Consider the following 26,783-nt stretch of genomic DNA (forward strand, 5'->3'; position numbering starts at 1 on the left):
CATCACCTTCTAGAAACAGTAGTCTGTCTCAAAAGGTAAGGTAGTCAGGATTTTCTGAGGTTGAATTTCAACATTTCTAGCCTTGGCATGGTAAATATAGGAGGCCTAGTCAGGAGTGGGATTCAGCCACCTCCTATGTTTGGGGTGCCCACTCGTCCTGATGCCAGAATTGGGCATGAAAACATCCAACTTGCTTGAGAAGAGGCCTACCTCCCCAATCCTGTATGGTCAGAGAGAGATTACTTCTGATGTCCCATTGGAGTGCTGCTGTGGTAACATTCCAGCTGTCACTGCGGGTGGATCAGGGCTGATGTGGCAAGAGGTCCTCGAGCGTTTGCAGTCTAGTAGAAGGAGAAAATCCTTTTAAAGTCCAAAACCACCAATAAATTCAGCAAAGTTGAATATGAAATCTTTACCAATATGATTCCACACTTTGCAAATATGGTTGAGGAAGGGACAAAGCTCTTGGGGGGGGGGTGTTAGAGGAAGGAAGGAACAGATTGTTCAAAAGGTGAACAAAGGGACTACTACTACTCCCAGTCCAAACCCAGTGGTTTTGTTTTGGTATTTTTTGGTTTGGTACACAGCCTACTTTTTTTGTTTATGGAGTCTTAACCTAAAGCCCATTCTTAGCTGCCTATCTGCTAGCATGTTCGGTTTTTCCATATGCCCCTGATAGTCATAGACAGACTGAACTATTTGTTTTCTGGGTTCTACAAACTATTTGAAATGTTAATCCTGTCATTGGGCTGTAATAGGATTTCTCTAGACAGAATATCATTCATGTTATCCCAATATATCAAAACAATTAAAAACACAACTTCAAGATCAAACATTAAAACATTGTGCAGTATCACAGCTGAATACACTCTGCTCTGGGCACAATGAACCTTAATACTTCTCAGAAAAAGCCAATAAGTGTTTTGCCTGCAGACCTTAAAACTCAGGAAAGCTCATAGAGGACAAGCAATAACCAGCAGTTTGAATTGGGCCATAAAGCAAATTAGAAACTAGGTAAGGAATGATTGAACTAATATGCTTAGTATGAAATACAGTTGAGTTCTATAGTAGTTTTTGAATCTTCCTGTTTGGAACTAATTTAAGAACACTTAGCCATAAAAAGTCAAGTAAAAGCCCATATGTCAGAAACAATGTTTTTCTATCACAACTGGATATGCAAGTTCATCTTTAGACTATAAGCGCACAGCAAAGTCAAAGAAGGAGGGCAACCAGGATGATCAGGGGTCTGGAAACAAAGCCCTATGAAGAGAGACTGAAAGAACTGGGCATGTTTAGCCTGGAGAAGAGAAGATTGAGGGGAGAGATGATAGCACTCTTCAAATACTTATAAGGTTGTCACACAGAGGAGAGCCAGGATCTCTACTCGATCCTCCCAGAGTGCAGGACACAGAATAATGGGCTCAAGTTACAGGAAGCCAGATTCTGGCTGGACATCAGGAAAAACTTCTTGACTGTTACAGCAGTACGACAATGGAACCAATTACCTAGGGAGGTTGTGGGCTCTCCCACACTAGAGGCCTTCAAGAGGCAGCTGGACAACCACCTGTCAGGTATGCTTTAAGGTGGATTCCTGCATTGAGCAGGGGGTTGGACTTGATGGCCTTATAGACCCCTTCCAACTCTACTATTCTATGATCTTTCCCAAGCAAGAATATTTGGGACATGGAATTACGTCTTTCTTTCTTTCTTTCTGAAAGACACTGACCCTTGTTTAGATGTCATGCTAAGCCACGGTTAAGCATTTTGAGCTAAACCTTATGGCTTAGTGTGCCATGTGAACCATTCCTAACCATATTGGCTACATAACCACGGTTTAAACATGCTCACTAACCATATACTGCAGAAGGGTTAGCAGCCTAACTGTGGCTTAGCATGTAGTCTGAACAGACCCACTGTCTCGTATCCTGCCTTATGCTTTAATTTTGATGTTTATATGTTCCCGTTAGTTATATTTTTGTATACATGGATCAATGAGTTTTATATTTGAACAACCTATTTAAGTGATCCCTGATTTTTAAAAACAAAATTGATGCAAACAAAAAGTAAATGCTTTTGTGTATTTACTTATTCACTTATTTCATTTGATCGATGTCCTGCTTTTCTGTCAAACATGGCACTCAAGACTTTTTGCTATTGTTTGCTCCTGGCATGGTGGTTGAAAATATTATTCTCTGTATGTTGCTAGCTCCCTTTGGCCTAAAACAGTGGAAAAAATACAGCAGGGGTTGTGTCCTCTACAACAGAGATGCTAAAACAACCTGCTACTTAGAATCTGCCTTTTAACCACTGAAGGGGAGAACTGAAGAGACCAGGCCAATACAATGCAGCTAAAAGCAGAATCTCCCATGGAGACATTTTGAACCTCAGTTGCATGGAAGAAACAATTTCACTCCTTTGCTCTCAAAGGCCAGGTTTTATTTTCAAAGTTATGTGCTTCGGGGGGATTTTTTAAAACGTTTAAACTTTATAGGATAGGGAAGTGTAAGGGTTCCTAGAAGAAGGGAGTAGAAAGAGTTTGTGGCTTCATGCCTTTTTACAATGCAGCTGGGCTGACAGAAAACAGATGCTGTGGTTAAAAGTTCTCAGAGAAAACGTTTGGACTCTCACAATGCAGTGAATGTATGTCAAAAAAAGGTACGTTCCAGTATTATGCCTTGCAGTGGGTACTGGAGCTCATTCATCCAATGGCAAAAATATTTTTATTTTCAGTTGAAAGTTGAATGCTGCTGCTGCTGCTGCTTGCCTTGTCCTATGTTGTTTTTGCAAAATGCTGAAACATTCCTGGGGGGTGGGGGTGGTTGCTTTTTAGAGTTTCAGAGGGATTTTTATTGTATGATTTTAATAGTGTTTATTATTGCTTTTAACCTTAAAAAAAACCTTTCTGGTGTGTGTTTTTAAACAAATAATGCTCTAGAAATATTGTTAAACAAACAAATACAGACCCATTTCCTTTCATGCATGGGACTTAATCTGAGCAAGGAATTAGCCCAAAGACCAGTTTGCAATGTTGGGTCTGAACCCTAGAACATCTAAATTATTAACAAAATAAAACACAATGGCTGGGTTCAAATGTAACGTGGGGATGTGCAAGGGAACTCTGCTGGTTTGCGTGGTTCACAGTTGTGTGAGGGGTGAGCGTGCCGTGGTTTTCTTACCCCGCCTGGCAGGGTAATTCTCCTGCCCCCTACCCCACCCCATGATTGTGTGAATAGGGCCAATGTGTTTGAGCAAGTGCAGAGTCTGTTTCGCTTGCCACTAAGGGAAATGGACATGTTTGGGTGAGACTGCCGGCGGTGTGGGGAGGTTGACAAACACCTCCAAAGTGTTGCCCCCCAGATATTAGTTAGGTTTTCATCTCTGGTACATCCTAAGCTCTGTACCATTAATAGAGGCATTGCCAAGCACATAGGAAGTAGGAAATGCTACAGAGTCAAATATAACAGCAGAGTATTTTCTATACATTTTTAGAAGGTCCAGTCACTTCTGAACATGTATTTCTTAAGAGCAATCCAATGTTATGTAAGCAGATCACCACTTGTTCAATGGGACTTTCCTTCCCCACCCCCTATATTATGCTATGGAACAGGTGTCCCCAACATTTTTGGACCCATGGACACATTTGGGAATTTTAGAAACTGCTGTGGACACCATCACAAAATGGTTCCCATGGAGGATGTGGCTAGTCCCATAGTAGATGGTGTGTGGGCCTGGCTAGTCAAAAGACATGGGGGGGGGGGGGCAGAATAAATAGTGAGGCTAGAGGCTGGCAAGGAGCGAGAAATAGCAAGACAAAGGAGTAGAGGGGAGAGAAAGAGTGAAATTAGATGGTAGGATGGGGAGAAACAGTGAAATAAAGAAATGTGGGGAGAGAACAGCAAGGCTAGGGACAAGGAAGGGATAGAAATAGCAAAGGTAAAAACTGGGAGTAGAGCAAAAGTAGTAGAGCTGGAAGAGCCCTAAGGCCATAGAGTCCAACCCCCTGCTCAATGCAGGAATCCACCTTAAAGCATTCCTGACAGATGGCTGTCCAGGTGCATATTGAGTGCCTCTAGTGTGGAAGAGTCCACAAACTCCCTAGGTAATTGGTTCCATTGTCATACTGCTCCAACAGTCAGGAAGTTTTTCCTGATGTCTAGACAGAATCTGGGTTTCTGTAACTTGAGCCCATTATTCTGTGTCCTACACTCTGGAATGAGTGCAGGATACGAGCAAAAGGGGAAAGCTCTTTGTGGATGACAGAAGATTGGACAAGGAAGCAACTCTTGCGTTCACTTCCTGCTCAGTGAACAACTGGATCAGAAACAGGTTCAGGAACAGGAAGGAGAATGTGGCACGCAAACATTTCCAAGTTTTTTTTTATTATTAAAAACATTTTTTTTTGAAGGGGCAGGGAGTGGAGGGCTTTGTGGGTGCTATTGGTATTCCCATTGGGCACTCTGTTGGAGACACCTGTTCTGGAGAGTCCACTCAACCCTCTGGAACAGTTTTGGAGGGGTATGGGGTTGCTGCAGTGCGGAAGAAGAATCCATTCTGCTAGCAGATGCTGGTCCGCTGGCTGATAAGCATTTGTATCTGCCTTTCCACCAAGGCATTCCTCTAAAATCCCCATATTATTCATATAAAAACCTTGTGAGGTAGGTTAGGCTGAAAAATAGTGATTTGTACAAGGTCATGTAATGAGCTTCATGGCCAGGTAGGCATTTGAACCTTTGGTCGTAGCTAGACCTAAGGTTTATCCCAGGATCATCCCGGGTTCGTCCCTGCCTGAGCGCTGGATGCCCTGTGTGGACTTAGATGAACAGGTTTGACCCCAGGACAATCCTGGGATAAACCTTAGGTCTAGCTATGGCCTAAGTCTTCCCATTCTTAGTGTAACATTCTATAATCTAACAACTATAGTATACTCAACAGCACACTGGCAGGCTACAAAGACATCTGTACTTACTGCAGATGGACAGTAACAGTACTGCCACAAATACAAAGGAAATGAGGATTACAATGGAAATATTCATGGTCCCGGACAATGGAGATACAGGACAGAACTTTGTTATTCCTGAAATGAGAAAGTTGAAAATATTACTGAAAAAATCCAGGCTGACATAGAAGTGCTCAAGAGCCCTATGATGTATTAAGGATATTTGAGGACAAGCCCCATTGAACTCAATGGGGCTTATGATTGAGTAGACATGTGCAGAATTGTGTAGTACATGCTTTTCACCCAGAAACACAATCAACATGTGTACGTAAGTTAGGTTTCCTTCATCCTCTTTAAAACTTATCATGATGAGCCTTTCAATATTTTAAATTTCCCTGCATCTAAGAACAGGAATACTGCTGCCTGATGATATTGTAAGGGTAAGAAATGGGTAAAGGGAAAACAATTCTGGCCCAACTGTAGAATAAATGCCCTGGCTGAGCAGTGTATTTGATGCCCACCCCTCAATCAGCTTAGATTTTTTTTCTATTCTATAGTCCTTTATAGTGTTTGTAATTCTTATACTGCTTGGGAATGCTGTCTCAAAACAAAGTAATATTCTGCTGATTTCTGACATTAAACTGGAAGTTGAAAAAGAAACATACTGAAAAGCTAATTGATGGAAGTTCATTTTTATAGTTTGTAGCCAAACAATCTGCATAACTTTGGGGTGGGGGGAGACATTTACTGCTTTCCTTTGCCCTAGCTCACTGCAGACAGTTCACTCAACAAACACAGAGTCATCAACTCAGCTCAGCATCCCTCCAGCTTGGTGCCCTGGTTGAGTACCCAGAGCACCCAATCTTAAGACACGCCCTGCCATATTTCAAGCTGTGCACAGGGATTTCTCCTAAATCTCATGCAGCACTTGTAGCATTTCTCAATCAAGCAATTCTTGTGTTTGTTTCTAAAAAATCTGTTTAAAGATTCAAATCTCCCTGACTCTCCCATTAGTGGGGGTGGTTATGGCATCAGTGGTGCTCCCTCCTGCAGAGTGTAGATTATTATTATTTATTATTTATTTATTTATATAGCACCATCAATTTACATGGTGCTGTACAGATTACACAGTAAATAGCAAGGATTGGCTGAGCTTGAGGATTGCTTGTGACTTGTTTTGCACTGATTACTAAAATGATTACTGAAAAGCATCATGGAAATTCTGGAAATCTACTATTTGCAGATTTTTGCGTGCTATATAGCATGTTTCTTTACTGACAATGAAGATGACACAGAAGTGGAGACAAGGGGCTGGTTTTAGAACTCAAAGACCCCCCCCCCATTGCCTTCTTATATGGGGTGCCAGTATAGGAGGAAAATATTTTTATTTTATTGGACTTCCCCCATTAAAACAGGAGTGAATGTGTGGAGAAGGGAGGGAAAGTGAACCGGTCGGTCAGTGTCCCCTTTTTTTATCTTTAGCCCTGGAAACTGAGGAGGTTTCTGTCAAGGCTGATGAAGTGGATCAAATCCTGCCCCAGGAACGGAAAAGTTTGAGAATAAAGGGCAATCATTTTAACTCATGTTCCTAAAGTAGATTGTGCTTGTTCCCCACATGAGCCTCACCTCCTTGGCTGTAGAAGTGTAACTGCTTCTACCCAAGAGTGGCCAACTCCTTCCTTTTGCTTCTCCTAGCCTCAAAACTGCTAGGCCTCAGTGCTCTTGTCTGGCTTATACCACCCTCCACCCTTGCACCTCATAAAGGGAAGGGGCTGCTGAGTCCCTTGTTAGGGCCAGAGGGCCCAGGACCCTTACCAAGGAACCTACTCAAGCTGTAGTTGGTAGACATGTTGAAATCTTCAGATCCAACTGAGCACTGGACCACTGTATCTTCTTCTGTCACGTTGAGCTTCAAGTTGCCAGTAATATTAAAAAGTTCAGTTTGGTTGTCAATTGTGAAAGTATAGCTCCACTCTGCCAGGTCGTTATTGACTAAGCCAAACATTGCAGTCCGTGGATATCCTCCATGAGAAGAACATTTCAATGTCAACTGAGTTGGACCACAGACCTTATGGGGTTCATCAGCATGTATTTCAGGCTTGCTATAATTAGCTGGAGTGGAGGAAAGACAATAAGATTAAAATTAGGTAGCACTTGTTCTGAGAGATATCAAGCAATGTTATTGACATTATTGATCAGGATAGTCTTTTTGCACAAGCTCACTGAATTCAATGTGACTTGAACTGGACCAAGGAGATTTTGAACAAATCCATTTCAAGGGATCATTTCAATGAGACTCGCAAATGAAGGTTTCCCCCCATGGATTGTAGTCTACGCTGTAATGGGATGGAGGGTGAACAAGATGACCTTTTGGGGATCCCTTACACAGCCTAGTGACTCTGGTTGTAAGAGATTTAGCATTAGTGGGAGGCCAAAATTGGTTGAACAGGTTTAGCCTGGCAAATTCCCACTGTGTTAGGCCAATGGCTCCTAAAGGTTTCTTAAAGGCTAGCAAACATAGAAAGGGATGCTTCTTCCCCCATCTTCTCCCTTTGGCCTGTAAAAATGCAGTTATTTGCAGCCAAGGACAGTCCAAGAGAGAGCTAAGTTTGGAGCTCTGGAAGTATCACTAGGGTAACCCCTCCCCTCCCCCCCACCATGAAATCCAGTGTTGAGCAGTTTCTGTTGTGGTGTTACATGATGTGAATAACAATCTATACTCAGAAGGAATGGTACAGAGAACTAGAAGGAGGATGGATAACATCAGTCTAAGCTACCTACTGTTACCTAACCACAGAAGATCGAACAACAGAATAGTATGTAGCTTACCCTTTCATAATATCAGCACTTCCTTAAGCCACTCCATAAACAAACATTTGTATTTGGTAAAGAATATAGTGGGGATGTAAAGAAAAACCTTATATGGCTTATAAAACAACTAGGAACATAAGTGATTGGGTAGCCAGGAGTGACACATCAAAACAAACTAACAACCAAGACAGACAACCTCTCTTAACAAGGACTAGGATCTCCTGTTGGACATTTCCCTGGTGCTCACTGTAAATAGTATGAGCATAGCTTGAAATTAAAACATTTTGTGTATCTAACAGATGGGAAAGAATATACACTGAAGGATTTCACAATATGTAATATTAAGTTTGTTGTATATGGCATACTTTGTCCCTGCAAGAAATTATACCTAGGAAAGCCAACAAGGAAACTTAAGATCAGAATAGGAGAATATATTAGTAACATTAAACATGAAATCGTGAGAATGCCATTAGTACAACATTGGAAAGATAACTCTCATAAGATAAGAGACCTCTCATTTTGGGTAATAGAAATGGTAAAGAAAAACACTGACAGGATTCTTTGAGAGAGAGACTCAAGGTAGATTCTGAGGTTGAATACAGTCACTTCCTTCAGCCTTAATGTGTCTCTTGCTCATGTGGTACTGCTTTGAAAAACAACTGTTTCCAATTACTTTCTGTGCATTCAAATACCCGGCGTCTTCTGTTGGAGTTAACAGAGCATAGGAGACTGGGGGGTATGAAATAGAAGAGATACCTCGCATTTTGTCTAGTAAGTATGCTTACTTTCAGATATGTGAAAAGTTGTAAATAGCTTCTATATTTTGAGCCTCTTTGATATGTTATTCATTTATAATCTCTTATAATTTTACATGTTTATGTACACTGCTATGATTTTTGTGACATACAATAATGACCACGTGGCTCTATAAATATTATATTTATTTTATATTGTCTTTTTAGATCACCCTGAGGAAGGACTCAAGGGTCTGAAACGTGTCAGATTTTATAATAAATACCATCCTTTGTTCTACCCTTTTGCCTTTGACGTCCCCATCTATGTTCAACCTGTACATAGTATAAGTAAACCATTTATCATAAAGTGCCATAACCCTCTAGTACCTCATTTTAAAGGAAACGAAAACACTAGGAAAATGCTCGCATCTAGCAAACCGCTTGCGTCTACACCAAATCAACCCCTGAGATCTTCTGAGGAGGCCTTGTTGGTTGCCCCACACTCAACAACAAGTCATCAAGTAATGGCACATAAGCAGACCTTCTCTGTAGTATCACCCAGCCTCTGGAACGCTCTTCCGCATGTGGTCCGTGAGGCAGAAATTATGGCAAACTTTAGACACCTCTTGAAGTTTCACCTGTCTACTCAGGCTTTCCTTGACATGTAACTGCACTGCTCTGTTTTACTGTTTCAGTAATGTTTTAAATGAATTTATTATTTTATAGTAGCTTTTATATTGAATGTTATGCATTTCTTATGTAAATGGATTAGATAGTATTATGTGGTGTATGAGTAAGTTTAAACAAATAAAGCAACTGCTTGTGCTCAAACTTTGATTCGGCTTTTAAATTATTATTTATTTATTTATTTATTTATTTATTTATTTATTGCATTTTTATACCTCCCAACAGCCGAAGCTCCCTGGGCGGTTCACAAAACAAAAACCATTCAAAGTATAAAACAGTATAAAAACATGATATAAATTACAGATACCCAGGCTCACTCCAACCAGCTATGAGTGTGTATAAGGCAAAGGTGTTGCCAGTGTTAACCTTTGGTGCAGAGTTTGGGGCCTTTGCCAATAATAACAAAATTGAAAGGGTCCAGAACCGGTTTTTATGTTTAATTTTAGGCGTGTGAAGAGTCTTGCCAGCTCACACAATTAGAACTGAACTTGGAATAGAGGCAGTTTCAGGCCTGATTCACCTTAGGTTATTTAATTATTGGTGAAACTAGTTCAAATGAGTGAAGCCAGGCTCCCTAAGAAATGCCTAAATGAACAGTTGGTTAAAACCTCAGAAAAATCTTGGCTTTACAATTTCTCAAAATTGCTATTGAATTATGGTTTTAGTTTGGAGACTCTAAGTGTTTCCAGTTCTAATATAAGAAACGGTTTTAAACAAAGATTACTGGATACCAATGCACAGATGGACATAGCTGTCCTGTCAAACACAAGGTCTATTAAATGGTTAGCGAGGGCTAAAAACCAATTTCAGGAAGAAAAATATCTTCTTCCCCCCAATGAAAAGGGGTTAACGTACGGGTTTACCTGTCTTCAATTTGAGGAAATTTCACCAGGTGCGACATGCATACAAATGACACCTGCTGAAATTCCCTGTTCTATGCAACTATTAAAGATACAGGAGCCCTGTCCTCCTTTTCATATGGTCACCCTATTGAATGCCAGTAGCTAAAAAGAATCCTAAATAACACAACATAACTTAGTATCATGGGGAGACAGAGTTGGAAGAATAGAAAAATAGAAGCAAAGTGAACTCTGCATCATCTGCTTATTCCAACAACTGGGCCCAGCAACCCAGAGATCTTATTTTTATTCTGTAAGTTGCTAACTCCCACTGTTAACACTGCTGTGGCTAAAATAAATGAATAGAATTGGGCAATTAAGTCTTGAGTGTTGCTATTGTCATTAAAGATGCTGCGTCACTAGACAAACACTTACCCATCACAGATAAGGAAACACAGGTTTCGCTTATTTTGTCAGTCTTCAATATGATGATGCACTTGTATTTGCCAATATCTGACACTTTCACCGAGGAGATTGAAAGTGTAAGATCCTGCTCATTCATTGTTGTCCTGTTCACATAAGATGGGTCTGTAGAGCTTATGATTTTTTGGCCATTCTTGTAAGCTATTGCAACCAGATCAGGTTTACCATCTGCAGGTTTTTGCCAGTAGATGATGTAAGATTTCAAGGACTGGCCTGCAGGTATTTTGTATTCGCAAGGAAGCTTGGCTTCTTTTCCTACTTCGGCTGTTCTCTGGATGTCTGAGGAGGAAAACATAGATAGCAAAGAAGTTAAGGAAATAGGTAATGCCAAAAATGTATAAAATTTAATACAAAGTGTAATTATCAAAATTAACACTTAATATAAGTTTCCAAGAGCACTTATTATACACATACAAAACCAATAACACAATAAAAATCGTGCTCAATCATCACAAAAAGCATAGGCCGAACGCGTTTCGACGGCTTGTCTTCTTCAGTGGCCAGCTAGGCTTTTATGTACTTCAGAGCAGTTTTTTTAAAAAGGGGGGCTGATCCGGTTATTCCCAAATTTGAGAGATGTATAACTCCCCTCAATGAAGAATAAAGTGCATCCTGGAATACAGTAAAATATTTACATATAACTAATAGCGTTTGCAATCTTCCTCAGTTTTCAAATACAAGTAGCTAATGTTTAAGGCTAGCACTTGTTATTTGTGTTACTGTACAATGAGGAAGAAAACATACAAAACAAACAACATCTGATGATACAGATACCCACTCTTCAAATCTCACTTGATTTAACATAATAATTTTGGAGAAAAGAGCAAGATTCAGACATTTACACTGGCCAACTCTGTGTGGTAATAATCAAATGGAATGAGGTTGTCTGAAAATTTCCAACCTATGATGAATTCCACAGGTAGTGCTTATCAGTACTGGTGTACTAAAGGTTTCCCATCAAAACATTTCAGTGGCAGGGAGTTGGACTTTTGAAGGGTGCAAGTTGTCCCCAAACTCTCCCACAAACTTACCTTCCTTTCATCATGCTTATAGTTGTTTGCAGCCACTTTATTTCAGCTCCTGTGTTTCACTGTCTACAACCCCTTTCTCCTCCAGTGCCATGTTTTGAGGCTTATCCCCTCTCACTCCATCATCCCAATGAAAGAATAAATGAGGAGTATAACAATGTCACGTCATAGAGTAGGGTGACCATATTTGGGAAACCAAAACAGAGGACACCTAGTGTGTGTGTGGCGAAGCAGCTTTCTGAGTCCTGCAGAAAGTACGTTATTCACCCGCCACCTTAAAGAACCCGATTGGAGTGGAGGAGGGGAAAGGATTTCATTCTGCACCACCACCATCCACTCCAATTGGGGCCTTTTCTATAATGTCCACGAATGACCCACTTTCCCCTTTAAGACCTCAATTGGAGCTCGGGGTGGGGGAATGACGTGCCTCAAGAAAGCATGTCATTCCCTCCTGCCATGCTAATGGCAGCCTTAAAGAGGAAGGTGTGTCATTCCAGGACATTATTGAAAATTATAGAAAATCCCCCCTGACACCATGGAAAGAACAGAAACCAGGACAAATCCGGGGAAATCCTGACAGTTGGTCACCCTATCATAGAGCCATTCAGGTTTTGCTATGTGATGATGCCAAGGGGATCATCAGTTATGGAGTGGGGGGAATCGTGTTTCCCTACTGTCGCTTTGCCCCCTGCTTCTGTCCCACAACAGGGACAAGCAGCTTCCTCTTTCTTCACACGGGGAAGAAAGAGGAAGCTAGCAGCAACCGCGTGGCCCATTCAGTGGGTGTTTTCTATTGCGCAGCTTCTCCTGCACACAGCAGGAGATGGCAGCAAGTTTAGTTATATGTCAAAATAATCAGATTCTAAACCCAATCACATCTAGGTCGATAATTTTTCCTTCTCTGTCATCGCTTTGAAGTCACTTACTGAAAACAGGAAGTAATTAGGCCTATTCAGTCCAGCACGAGAGAGCAGCAACTGGACTTTTTCTGGGGGGGTGGGGGTTGCAGCGCAACAAAGGCCAGTAGGGGCGGAAGATGCACGAGAGGCAGACAACGACATGTGAACAATCCGTGAGTGCCCAGTAACGAGCGTGCAGTAAAACGCTCATTGGATGAAGTGTTTTATGAGGCTCATTTTGTGACAGAAAGAAGAGCAGAAGGAGTGGGAGGTGTGTGGGAGGAATGCTATGTTGTCAAAATGCCTTGTGAAGAACCGTGAATGGCCAGTTGTGAGCGTGGAATAAAAACCCTCATCATCAGAAGCTCCGAAATGGTAAACGAAGCCAATTAAGAGTGAGGACAATGTTTTGTTTTGTTTTGTTTTTAAAAAAATCACATTGCCCTCATTGTGAATGGGTGTTCTGGGGAAAGGAAGAGAGGGGAGAGAGAAGTGGCCAAAAGAGGGGTGCATTCTCATGGTGGGAGGGAGAACACTTTTGCAAAAGAACACCCCCTATAAAAGAACATCCACACAAAAGTTTAGGAGAAGTGTGTGTGTTACTTCCTGTTTTCAGGAAGCAACGTCGGAGCGACGACAGAGAAGGGACGGGAGCTGTGCATTTCGACCTAGATGTGATGGGGCTCTGAATGGGCCACATGGTTGCTACTTCCTTCCCTGCATGAAGAAAGAGGAAGCTGCTTGTCCCTATTGCAAGAGAGAAGCAGGAGGCAAAGCGACGGTAGGGAAATGTGATTCCCCCCATCTGAAAACGCTAATTGTCATCTGGAACTCACATCAAATAGGCAGGGCGATGGCACAATAAAAGCCTCGTCTGGAAGAAGCCATGCTCCCACAGGAAAGTTGAGGTGAAAGAGGCTCCTTGGAGGAGAAAAGAGAACAAGGGGTAGTATCCAACGTTAGTCCTATGTTGAGCAGAACCACTGAATTGGATGGGGCTTACATTAGTCATGACAAAGTTAAGTTTCATCAATTTCAATGGGTAGGATTCTAAGTAGGATTAAAGTTGGATACACCCAAGGTGTCATCCTTTTCCTGGGCTTGTCTAGAAGCTCTATATACCCCATCATGGCTGCACAGTTGCACCCCATTGTATGCACAATGCAGCTACCAACTTGCAGCCCCATCGTGCAATTCCCCAGGATATGGCGCTTATTCGATGTGTTATTTTACTGCAACTTTTTACATTGCTTTGATGTCATCATGGTTGTTTGTTGGTCTGTCAGTGATGGTTTCAATTCAGATTAAGAGAGTGGGAATAAGTGAGGGCGGATCCCAGTGCAGGGTAGGCATGGGAATGCAGCACAGAGTTGCACAGAGTTTCCTGGAAACAAAACAAAACAAAGAAGGGTTTTGCTGTTCCTGGCCTCTCCTTATTTGCTGTCCATTCCTGCCGTCTGATAACGGTGCTGTGGTTTTCCTCAGCTTGATGGCCCGTGCCCCGTCCTGCCATGTAATCCTATCTATGACTACTTGTTGAAATTCCCTTTGGTCAGACATAACCTAGGAACCTAAAATATGTTATGTATAATTTTACTTGCTCATAAAATTAACCATGTTCGGTACATTAAATATTTAAAGTATAGTTTATTCAGACAATGATTACAAATTTATTTAGTTCATTTTTAAAAAAAGGTTTCAAATATAATGATGATTTTATGAGCAAACCAAATCATACATAATATAACTTTAGGAATGTGAAGCCTGATTTATGTCCCTAAAGCAGCCTTCCTCAACCTGATGCCCTACAGGTATTTTGGTGCCCTAAATAGCCCAGCCTTGCTCAGCAGTGGCCATCCTACCAAAGGAGCTGAAATCCAAAATATCTGGAGAGCACAAGGTTGGAGAAGGCTGTCCTAAAGCAACAAAAGTGACTTTAGATCTGTAAAGAGTGCTGAAAAAATAAGTATTGCTGGTTTTTCGATTTCCCCCAAAATTTACATGGGGGGGGGGGAATGGAGAAAAAAAATCCCCCATGGTTTCAAAATTTCTGGAAATTTACACCTCTAGTCTCAACTGAGTCTAGTAACAAACCTGATGCCCTGCATGGAATCCATCTGGCCACATGAAATTTCTAAAAAAAACCTACCCTTATTCTGTCCTCAAACCAACTTTCAAACAGGGACTATACAGATAGTTAAAGTCTCTCAGCTGAAATTCACCACAGAGAGAATAATATCTCTACTTGATGTGACATAGGGTTTAAATTAACTCGAACTATTAAGGGATTCAATCTGGGGGCTGTCTATACGTGGGGACAGCCCCGTGGTGGCTGCGAATCTGTGCTGCGTCAGTTATATGACGCAGCCACAGATTCGTGGACAACACAAGGCTTTCCTGCAAAGCTGTGCTTTGAAAAGTCAGAGACTTACTCCGACTTTTTCAGTGGGAGCAAGGTCAATACAGCTATTTTGCCATCTGACCTCACTCTGGTGACAATTGGGGGGGGGCAGTCCTGGTGGAAGGTGACCAGCGATTGATTGTCTTCCACCAGGAAGAGGGCAGGGGGTGGCTCCGGTACCCGGATGAATGATGGAAATCCTACGCTACCTCCTTGGCGTTGGGATTTCCTGATGCCACTCCAGTAAGTAAAACCTCAGCGTTTGGTTGGGGGGACAGGGAGGCGCTGCCAACTCAGCACTGTGAAGACAGGGTCCTGAAGACAGGCTCCAGGAGAGAGAGAAAGATCCACCAAAGAAGAAAATGCCCACTCACAACTGAGTTCATCAGCAGCTCAGCTCAGAGATAAGAGATATAATAACCCAATCAAGCATAACAACAGAACATTAGTTGACATGTATAACCAATACTGTTTATACAATACAACCCTCCCTCCCAAATTGGGGTGGGTGGGTTCATATTTCATGGAATTCTATGTGGGTGGTTCTACCCAGCCTCAAATGCACCAATACTGGAAATCAACAGACACAGGCCGTGGGTGTAGTTTTGTCAGAGAGACAGCTCTTTGTGATTTACCAAAGGTCTTTTGTGGTCGAGAGCCTAAATTCTCTACTGTCCAGAAAAAGAGAACAAAAACCTTCTGGGCAGGGCAACTGTGAGCACACAAACAGAGACTGGAAATTTTTGCCTCATGTCACACCTATCTTTGTATACTCATGAAACTGCAACTTGAATCTGCTTACAGCACAAAACAGCCGTGGACAAGGGAAATTATGCTGCCCACTGACATTCAGCAAGTTCAGTTTCTTCACGCTGAAGATGTGCTGCAAAGCAAAAATGAAAACTAATTTTGATCCCCGTAACTTGCCTGTGTGGGAGGCATTTGTCATTCAACAACCAACTCTGATGCAACTCTGATGCCAGCCGTAAAACACAACTTCCCTGTGTGTGAGAAATGGAGGGGGGGGAGGAGAATTTTGTTCTCTTTTTTCCTATCAGTCAAAAACTGGGTTCATGAACTCAAGATCAAGGTCTAGCTTCACATGAATGATACCTCACTAGATCATCTTTCTCCAACCTGGTGTCTGTGTGAAAATTTAGTTGTAACTAGGGATGTGCTCCGCTCCGATTAGGAGCGTAGAAGCAGTAGCGGATTGGCCTGCTCCGCCTTACCCAGAGGCGGAGTAGGAGCGGACCGCGGACCCCCTAGAAGCAAGGCGAAGAGAAGCACCCATTTTTCGGAGCTCCGAGTTCAGGCGGAGCGCTCCGGTCGCCATCTTGAAAACATTTCGCCATAGGATTGCATTGCGGCAAATAATCGCGCATAACTACGTTGTTTTTGAAGCTATCATTCTGAAAATTCTTGTGCACAGAGAGTCGTGGATGGGGGTCATTTTGAGACCACTCTCACCTCTCTGCGTTGTCTGGGTCGCGTGCTATATTTTTGTGAAAATCGGGTCAACCGCGTGGCTCAAACTGCGTTTTCGGCTTTTCGCCCATAGGATTGCATTGAGGGAAAGAATCGGGGATAACTGGGGGGGGGGGTTAAGCTATCATTCTGAAAATTCTTGTGCACAGAGAGTCGTGGATGGGGGTCATTTTGAGACCACTCTCACCTCTCTGCGTTGTCTGGGTCACGTGCTATATTTTTGTGAAAATCGGGTCAACCGCGCGGCTCAAACTGCGTTTTCGGCTTTTCGCCCATAGGATTGCATTGAGGGAAAGAATCGGGGATAACTGGGGGGGGGCTAAGCTATCATTCTGAAAACTCTTGTGCACAGAGAGTCGTGGATGGGGGTCATTTTGAGACCACTCTCAACTTTCTGCATCGTACGGGTCGCGGGCTAGAAGTTTTTAAAAAATCGGCGGGAAAAATACCTTTTTCAAAGGGCTGAGGGGCAGAGTCAGCTCCCGGTCATGATGATCCCAAAGTTGGAGGAGGGCATAGGCAAAACAGGTAACTTGGGATTCTGGGAAACTTCTCTTTCTTCATCTGAACGGGCTTTTCCCCGTGTTTTTTAACACAGTAGCCCCACCAAATGCACAAACACAACCTGAAATCATATACTAAGCCAAGAATAAGAGATAGAAACACAGCACTGCTCCCCACCCTAACCTTGGGGAACAACTGAATCGATGTGGTGCAAGGGGATGAGCTCCCCTAGGGCATCTCATCGTGGACGTGCCCCCACTCTCTCCTGCACTGGAAGGCCATTAGAGCCTTCCAAAGAGAGTAAAACGGTGGAGCAATGCCTATCATGAGTTGAAGTGAATGGTCACTTTTCAGTGGTGGAGCAATGCCTGTTATGAGTCGAAGTGAGCGTTTTACTTCTTCTCAGAGCTGTTGGTGGCTGTCAGTGTCTTGAACTGGCAGCTACTTCCCCCTCCCCCGGGCACGTCCCCCTATTGCTGGTAAAAGACAGATATAGCCTTTTTAAAAAAATTATTCTTGCTGTTTATTGAGCAACACTGCTGCTTTTAATTCCACCCCTCCTTTGTTTATTGATTGATTTATTCCATTTTATATGCATTACTGGCTTATCCTTGGCTCACTTCCTTATGCCCCCAGAAATGCCAGCTGCATGCCTGCCTGCCTTCCCTCCCTCCTCCCCTGCCCACCTCGCAGGGATGTTGTGTGTGGGGTGCCCGATTTTCAAAAATTCGCCAAAAATCAGGGGATGATGGGATTGCTTTGAAACTTGGCGTGCGTGTGTATATCCCCATGAGGTGTCATGGTGCCAAACATGAGGTTTCTAACTTGAACAGAAAAAAAGTTGTATAATTTTTTAGCTTTCAATGCAAGCCTATGGGGGGGGGAAATGGAGCTCCGGATCCGGATCCGGAGCTCCGGGCGGAGCGGAGCGGAAGTGGGCGGAGCGGGGGCGGGGCGGAGCGGCCCGATCCGGAAAATGGCGGATCTGCAAGTGAAGCGGAGCGGGGGGTCTGTGCACACCCCTAGTTGTAACTAACTTAAGTCCCATTGATTTAAATGGGAACTAACTGCACCTAACTTGCAAGTAATCCTATGCATGTCTGCTCAGAAAAGTCCCACTAAGTGGTGGGCGCATCTTTCCCAGCAACTGGTTTACAGAGGTCTCTATGCTCTGTAAACCAGAGGTCTCAGTTGCTGGGGAAGAGGAGTGGGAGGGTGCTGTTGCAGGACATTGATTTCAATGTGACCTAAGTAAAACAAACTTAGTCTCACTCCAGTCTGTTGGGTATAGGATGAGCCCAGGCAGCTGGCTGCCACTGTGTGAACAGAATGCTCGACGAGATAGGCCTTTGGTCTGATCCAGGATAGTTTTTCTTATTTGTTCTTAAGTATGCCCACTCAAGAGTGTATAGGACCAAAACCTTAGTCTGAATCCAACCCAATATATTTTAATAAGTGACACCTCAAGAAGAATAAGATAACAAATACTTGGGCATTATTCTTCCTATTTTTCTGGGTATTAGTATTTATTTATTTATTTATTTACTACATTTCTATACCAGCCAAGAGCCGAAGCTCTCTGGGTGGTTCACAAAAAATTAATTACTGTAAAAGAATTCTACGATTAAGAGCATAAAACAAGCAAAACAGTAGAAAAATCTGGACTCTGCCATTCGTAATGGAAAAAGAAAAAAGCTAGCGTTCCCAATCCAAGCTAGCTTTGATGTAGATTGTATTGATTCTCATAATAAGCCCTGCTGAATCAGACCAACCAAGGCTCCGTCAGATCTGGGGCCCAAATCCAGCACTTCTGATGTCCCAAGCAATTGGAAACCAAAAAGGAGGACAACATGGTTGTCCCCCAAGGGGGGGGGGCATGCCCACCAACATGTCCAGCAACAGGGGGAGTGTCCAGCACCAAGGGGGCGTGCCCACCTGAACATAGCCTTGGTCACATATCTGATTTCACAGCACACAATTAAGACAAATCTGTTCTACGTAACATCTTCATGTTAAAATCACAGAAATAAAGAACAAGTGAGACATTCAACATATCTGAAATTAACTTCACTTACTCCTACTTTTGTAGGTTTTGCTGTACTTTGAAGCTTTTGTTATACTCTGTGTAATACATTCTCCCCTTCCCTCAAATCTATTTTCTGACTGTATCATCACTCTGCTGCAAGCTGCTGCTGCTGCTGTTAATGGGGCTTCCCACATTTTGATCTGTGGATGCCTCACCTCTGCTGAGCTCCAGGAGCTCGACTGCCCACAAAATTTGCAATAGGAAAGGTGTCCTGCTTGCCCAGCACTTCTTAGCTAAAAACTGGAGATCCCCTTGATGCCAAGGGCTGAAACTTCTCAAGGTGCAAGACCCCAAAGAGGAGGTTTGACAACCTGAGTTTGAAGGATATGGCTCCAGCATTTTTTAAAAATAATAATTTTAAAACCTTGAACTTTAAACAATTCCTAAAAATCAAAGGATGAATGGATCTGTTTCAAATTTGTCATGGCTAAAGTCCTACCTAAGCGCTATCATAATGCCAAATTTCATCTCTTTATCTTTAAAAATGATGGAGTTGTGTTTTTTATACAAAAATTAAACCTCAAACTTTAAAAAATTCCTAAAAATCAAAGGACAAACAGATCTGTTTCAAATCTGGCTTGGCTAAAGTTCTACCTAAAGGTTATCATGGTGCCACATTTCATCTCTTTATCTTTAAAAATGGCAGAGCTGTAATTCCAGTTAAAGTAGAGATGCCCTTTGGGTAGGAAGGATGGGAAAAATCTGGATTTTCTGCTCCCTTTCCTGGATTTATTTATTTATTTTTTTTACCAAAAATCCTAACAAATCCAGGTTTTCCTGTCATATGGTCACCCTACTAAGGCAGCCTTCCAAGGCTCCCAAAATGGCCTAGCTACTGTCAGGAAGTACTTTAAGCTACAATCTGCAGGTAGTTTTTGTACTTCCTGTATTTAGGCCCCACCCTTTTTTGCCTTTTGTGCTGCCCATCCTTGGAATTGGCCCCTGAGAGCTTCTTCAAATCTGAATTCAACTCTTGAATTGAAAGAGGTTTCCACCCCCTGATCTAGTTGGTCCCACATGCTGTTTCCAATAATGGCATTAGTGCTGTGCTGAAAAATTCCCCTACTTTTTTCCTGACCGTTCTCATTCAATTTGATAGAAAACAAATTGTTTTCAAAAAGAAATTCAATGGAGAAGAAAACTCCAGAGAAATTCTCATGGGTTGGGTTCAGGGTTCTTGTGCTTACCTTATGAGGTGGTCAAGGGCTGATAGTGTGTGCTTGTCCTGTCTTTCATTGTACAATCACCACTCTGGCAGCCTGTAGCTTCCTGCACTTCAGTTAAGGCCCAGGGAAAAACATCATGAGCTAATTGCTCCTGTGTGGCTTTTTCAGATCAGGAAGCAAAGGCAGCCTGGGAGGCTGCAGAGCAATGGAGAGGTGTGTGATAGAAAACACGCAACACATTCAGCCGCCTTGCAGCAATTAAGTAAGCTCAAAAACACCACAAAAATAAGTTATAGAACACCTTGAATATGAGGCATAACAGAAGCCTCTTTCATGGGGCTGGCAAGGACCACTTTATTAGATGGCCCTTGGCCTGTAAAGGCGTTTCAGACTGGAGCGGGGGGTATCATGTTTCTCTACCGTCACTTTGCCTCCCGCTTCTGTCCCACAATAGGACAAGCAGCTTCTTTCTTCACACGGGGAAGAAAGAGGAAGCAAGTAGCAACCATGTGGCCCATTCAGTGGGCGTTTTTGTAGCACAGCTTCTTCTCCGACACACAGCAGGAAATGGCACGAATTATTGTCAGAGCCAAGAAAAATGGATTTTCCAGGTCGTATTTTGTAGCAGAAAAAACAACAGAAGAAGTGGGAGGCACACAGGAGGATCTCTGCATTGTCAAAATGACCTGCCAAGATCTGTGAGTGGCCAGTCATGGGCATGGGATAAAACACTAGTCTAAAGACGCTCTAAGTGTCTCTTTTGGGTTGGGTGCCATTTTTATTTTTTGTTCTGTAATTGTTTTGTTTTTGTTGTATTGTAGTGTATGTTATTGAGGTGTGTATGTGTGTGTGTGTAAAGATAAATCTAAATTTTATTTTGTTCTGCAAAATATAAAATCGTACAATTCCTCCCTCCTCTCCCACCCCTAGATTGAGTTACAAAGTACAAAAATACAGAATTCCTCAGGAAACATATTTAACTTTTGAAAATAAAACAATATGAAATCTTTTACAACAACCATAATGATTTATAACTTGCAGGAACAGTCAGGCCTTGTTCCAATACATTAGTATATTCAATAAACGGTAACCAAACAGCCACTTTCGTTGACCTCTCATGATCTGTAATTTATATGACAATTTCCCCATTATTGCAGTCTTCCACACCAATTTATACCATTCATTCAAGTCTGTAAATTTAAGGTCTTTCCAATGTAACACTATTATTTTTCTAGCAACAAATAAAAGATGCTCCTTATGCTTCAAATTCATATTCACTTCAACAACTAAATTCAGTAGAAGCAATTTCAATACCACATGTACTTCAACTTTTACAACCTGGGTAATCTTAGAAAATGCTGCAGTCCAGAATTTTTGGGTCTCAGCACATTCCTACCACATATGCTAGTATTTGCCAACCACTTGGCATCCCCTCCAACACATGGGGGAGGAACCAGACTTAATGTATGCCATTTTTCTAGGGGTCAGATACCAACCATGAAATAACTTCAAAGATGTTTCTCTAGTATTAACAGATATAGAGTTAGATGGTGGTTTCATCCACATTTATTTATTTATTTATTTATTTATTACATTTTTATACCGCCCAATAGCCAAAGCTCTCTGGGCGGTTCACAAAAATTAAAACCATAATAAAACAACCAAGAGGTTAAAAGCACAAATACAAAATACAGTATAAAAAGCACAACCAGGATAAAACCACATGTTAGTCAAACTACGTCATTTATAGAGGTAGCTAAATTCACCTTCCACCAACACTTAAGACCATTCCTCTTGCTTTTGTTAGACAACAAAAGTATCTTATATGTGGTGGACACCAGCCTGTATTGTTATCTATTCGTTTCTCAAAACTTATTAGGCACCAAACAGCCTGGTCCCTTACACCCTTGTTGGAAAGGAAAGAATGCAGTTGATATTCCAGGAACCATGTAATATCAGGGTTAGCTACTTGTTGCTTATTTTCTGATGAAAGAGAGATCTTATTTCAATAAAAATATTTCAATTTATTCAGCACTCTATCCCTCCATCCTTTGAGACTGCATATGTCTGCATCTTTCAGAAAACTGGGTGGAACTGAATTGACAACAAAGGTGAGACCCCTGGGGCAGACCTCCTAACCCATATAGTAAACATAGAATATGTGAACCTATTCGAGATCCAATGAAGAGCTCTAAGGCTGTTTCTACACCTGCCTCCCCTGCCCCTGGATCATCCCGGGATCATCCCTGTGTATGCAAATGACATACAGGGCATCCCGGGAGCAGGCAGGGACGATCCCTCCATTTTCCTGGGATAACCCTTAGGTGTAGAAAGGGCCTTAGTTTATACTTTGTAAATTGTATTTTTAATCAATTTTAAACTATGCCTGTAAGCCGCCTTGAATGCCAATTTTTCATAGAAAGGCGAGGTGAAAGTCAAATAAGTAAATAAAATAAGAAAACTTTCAGGAAATTGGAGGACAGATTTTGGCACAGCACTAGCTCTCCTGATAATGGTGAGCTCTACTTATGAGAAACTGCTAAGAATTTTTCCTCCTCTTGGAGAAATTCATTGAAATTGTGCCCCCAATTTCTCTGCCCACAAATAAGGTGAAGAATTTTAAGAGACCATTTGTGCACAGCTCTAAGTGGCATGTCAGATGGTTGGGGGAAGTGACAAATTGGACATGAAAGCAAACACTTTCCCCTCATTGGTTGACAATTGATTTTCATTTAATTTTAAAATGTATATGTTGCATTTGGGCCCAGAAATCCTCATAGTCAAGCAGTAAATTTAAAAGAATAGCAATTTAAAGCAACAACATCACAATAAACAAATCAGCAGCACAAAGGCCCAGAATGGGACATACTAGCTACTCAGGGGAATTACCACCCTACACTGAAATTAGATGTTTTTCACCCTTTTCCTGAAGGTTAAGAAGGAAGGAGCTAAATGGGCCTCCTGAGGGAAGGAGTTCCAGAGTCTTGGCATCAGAACGAAGAAGACCTCATCCCACGTACTCACCGGACGGTGCAGGAGTGGACCAGAGCCTTCCCCAAAGATTTAAATGGACGGGCAGAATCATTACGTTCTGTATCAAGAAGAACTTCCCTTTTGTCTAGCCTGAGTCTGCTGCCAATTAATTTCAAGGGGTGACTCTCCCAATGTCTAGTAGTATGAGAAAAGTAGCACATTTCTGTCTACATTCTCTACTACTCCATGCATATCAGACTTCAACAATTTTGCTCACTGAAACCTCTAGCGAGAGTGACAAGCCTTGCTTCCAGCTTTGAAGCTGCACAACTGGGTGGGGATCATCCAAGCAACTGTGGGAATTCCCACAGTGCTGCCGATGGCTCCTCATGTACACACCATCCGAACCAACCCTCCTCCCCACACACCGCTGCCAGCCAGCCAGCCAACAACCCTTCCTTTCCTTTCCTTTCTTCCTTCCCTTCTTCCTTCCTTCCTTCCTTCCTTTCTTTCGTGATTGCAACAGTGGCATCTCCTCTTCTTCCTCCTATTGCAGTCCCCATCCTCCTACCCTGGACAGCCCTGCTGGCAAAAAAGTGCCACAAAAGCCGGCCAGGCAAGTTTGCAGGGCCTGTGCCATTCCATTAAAGAACAAAACAACAAAACTTTTTTTAAAAAAAACTTCTTCTTTGAATAGCACTAATATGAATCAATCAGACACTGCCTTTGGAGAGGATGGCCAATGATGGCACAGGAGTGGTGAAAAGATTGCCCTTTTTCCATTCCTGGGCCCTCATTGGCTGCATTCCCTCACCTCACAAGGCGGGGTCTGATTGGTCTTTCTGACTTGCCCAGGAACTTTCTCGAATACAAGGCAGGGGTGGGGCCTGAGCTCCAAATCATGAAGCCACTTTTTTTGAGCCCAAATAAAGATGTCTCTGGACGGCAGAGCAAGCCAGTTTCCTGGTCTGTGGGCACATTGGCACCTATGGACACCATTCTGGAGACCCCAGCTCTTGCCACTAGACCACACTGTTCTCAACATGCCGACTCATTTATTTCTGCATTGCAGAAAACAGAGCCACTGGAAGGGTAAAATGTTTCCTTGCTTCCTAGCATGTTATACTGCTACCAAACAAAAGGAAATGAAAGTGTGTGGCTGTTAAACTCCATGTCTTGCAGTACTCTCAGGGGAGGCCATATTATGTCATTACTCATCATGGTTGATGTTTAATTTTCATTCAGGGAATCCCCTGAGAGAGCAGTGAACTGGTGATATTTAAAAGCATAAGAGAAGAAAGCGGAAGCCCTGCCTGCAGCCGAAAGGTTGGTTTTTGAATGAACATTCTGTTCCAGATTTGACATTTCTAGTGAATTCAGAGATTGAAAGCCTCATCCCACGTACAATTTTGTACCCTCAAATTATCTCATTTCGCTTATATGGTGCTTATATAGCATATTAAAACTTGTAAACTTACACCTCTGCTATAGCACATTAGGGAGATCCATTGAGGTTCACTCACACATGTTCTTATCCCCACCCCCCTCCTCCTACCATTTATTGGTTGTTTGAAGTGTGGGGACAACTCATCCTCTGACAACAGGATTGGGATTTGCTTCTCTTGTTACTGAACACCAAAGTAGAACTGTTGGTTGTTTTATTACTGTTGGTTGTTTTATTATGGTTTTAATTTTTGTGAACCACCCAGAGAGCTTCTGCTATTGGGCGGTATAAAAATGTAATAAATACATAAATGTTACATAAGACTGCAGTCAACTCTTCTGCATGCTTACTCAGTAAATAAATCCTATTGAGTTCAATGGAATGCATTTCCAAATTAGAGCCCCTTGGATTGCTGTCTTAATTTTTGCAACTTTAAAAAGTGGGGGAAATGGGCTGGGGGGCTGGGGTGGGGGAGCGAAGCGAGGTAGGAAGTGGCCATCTCAACTCCCAGTGTACGGAGGAGGAGACTTCAAATGCAGCACCAGGACCTCCAATGACAGAGAAATAGAGAGGGAAATCACAGTTAGTGAGAGGATTAAGCCATCCTTTCTCATGTGGGGGCTCCCAATAAAAAACTGGACCCCCATTGTTAAAAAAAAAAAGAAAAGAAAAAGGTGGGGAGATGCAGGATCCCCTCCCCCATGGAGAAGTTTCCATCTCTGCTTCCCCCTGTTTGTGTCTCCTGCCATCCCCCACTCAGCTTCACATGCTCAAAGGAAAACACACACACACTGATTCATTCAGAAGCAGCCAAAGGACTTCACTTGAAACTGACAAGATATTTGGATGAAACTGACCAGACTTTGAAGCACTTGCTCTGACAGACCTATGGTACAAAACCTGTTCCTTTGCAGTGGAAAATGGTTAAAAACACACACACAGATCTAAAGAGTCTCTCCCACCCCCCATCTTCCTTTCCTCCCTCGCTGTCCAGTCTACTTGATTTGTATATATGTGGGTGAGGGTTGCTGTTGCAAATCCCATTGATTTCAACTGCTAACATGACATGCTGCCCTTTGGTCTGTGTTTAGGAAAAGGGCACAGAAAGAGGGGAAATCTTTCCAGCCCCGCTTTTCTCCCCTCCAAGCACAGACCAAGGGGCAGCAGGTCACGTTAGCAGTTGAAATCAATGGTATTTGCTTTTGAGTAAAGTAAATCCCATTGAAGATGCACAGCTTTGGATGTTCAAAGGCATGGAAATGTGATCTAAGTTACTCTGCACTAACAGACTATAAGCTCCAACGGTTTTGAGGGAGGAAATGTAAAACATCATTAAAAAATCAATGGATGACCCAATCTGGTTCAAATTCGGCATGCTGAAAGCTCTTCTTAATACCTACTACTGCGCCAATTTGGATCTCTTCATCTTTAAAAATGAGGGTGCTGCTGGCAAGGAGGGTGCATTTCCCACATTTCTTTTAAAGTGAAAATGGACAAGTTAAGATGGAGGAAGGATTTGAATTGGCAATTAAAAACACCTGCTGGAGACAAGACACACCCCTTTCTTTCATCAGCAATTCTGCCCCTTGAAAACACACCCACAGAACACTGGATTCAAAATGAGGGATGAAAGTACATGCTGCAGTTTGAGCGATGTGCTTTCACATGCCCAGAAGAACCAGACTTTCCCCACACTAAAATATTGCACTTCTTTTGGTTAAGAAGCGCAATTAAAGCAGGATGCGTGGGAGTATTTCACAATAAAGCAGATTATAAACTGGGAAAGTTTGGAGTCCTTTGCACGCAATTCACAGTGATTGCAGAGTATAACGCTGGTGTGATAAAGCTCTTAAGGTCCTGTTTAACAAAATTGCTGGCTTCCTTTGAATGCATTTAATCTCCTTCTAAAACTTTGGCTTGCAAGCTTCTTCATGGGTGCCATTTTTAAAAGATGATTAGGACAGGGGCAGGCAACTTTTGGGGGACAGAGGCAGATTTGGCCATTTGAAAAACTGTTCTGGGCACCACCACAAAAATGTTACCATGGGAGGTGTGGTAAAGGACAATTGCCCTGCCCAAAAGACTGAGTTTGAGGCAGAGGGGGTGGGGGTCTGAGCTCCAACATACTAAGCAACCCCTTTGAACCCATAGTTTTCAGCACCATCAGCACCAGTTTCACAGCAATCCTGGTAAGAAAATGTGTTGATTTTCTTTATAAAGTGGAAAAGTTACAACACCTTGGTGGGTGCTGAGAAAGGTATCCAGGGGTCCACTGATGCTCATGAGCACCATGTTGCCTGTCCC

The 26,783-nt window shown here is 42.4% G+C and overlaps 1 protein-coding gene across 1 annotated transcript in view; it reads right to left on the reverse strand.

Annotated features, from left to right (window-relative positions):
- Window positions 1-6,442: 6,442 nt before the first annotated feature.
- LOC134399618 (T-lymphocyte activation antigen CD86-like) overlaps window positions 6,443-26,783 on the reverse strand; it is a gene marked incomplete at its 5' end in the record, with an annotated part of 31,723 nt that continues 11,382 nt past the window's right edge. The window contains 3 exons of the mRNA XM_063127702.1: window positions 6,443-6,468; window positions 6,752-7,048; window positions 10,443-10,769. Coding sequence (XP_062983772.1) covers window positions 6,443-6,468; window positions 6,752-7,048; window positions 10,443-10,769 — 650 coding nt within the window. The remainder of the gene's footprint in view (window positions 6,469-6,751; window positions 7,049-10,442; window positions 10,770-26,783) is intronic.

Source organism: Elgaria multicarinata, chromosome 5, assembly GCF_023053635.1.
Source record: "Elgaria multicarinata webbii isolate HBS135686 ecotype San Diego chromosome 5, rElgMul1.1.pri, whole genome shotgun sequence".
NCBI lineage: Eukaryota > Metazoa > Chordata > Lepidosauria > Squamata > Anguidae > Elgaria > Elgaria multicarinata.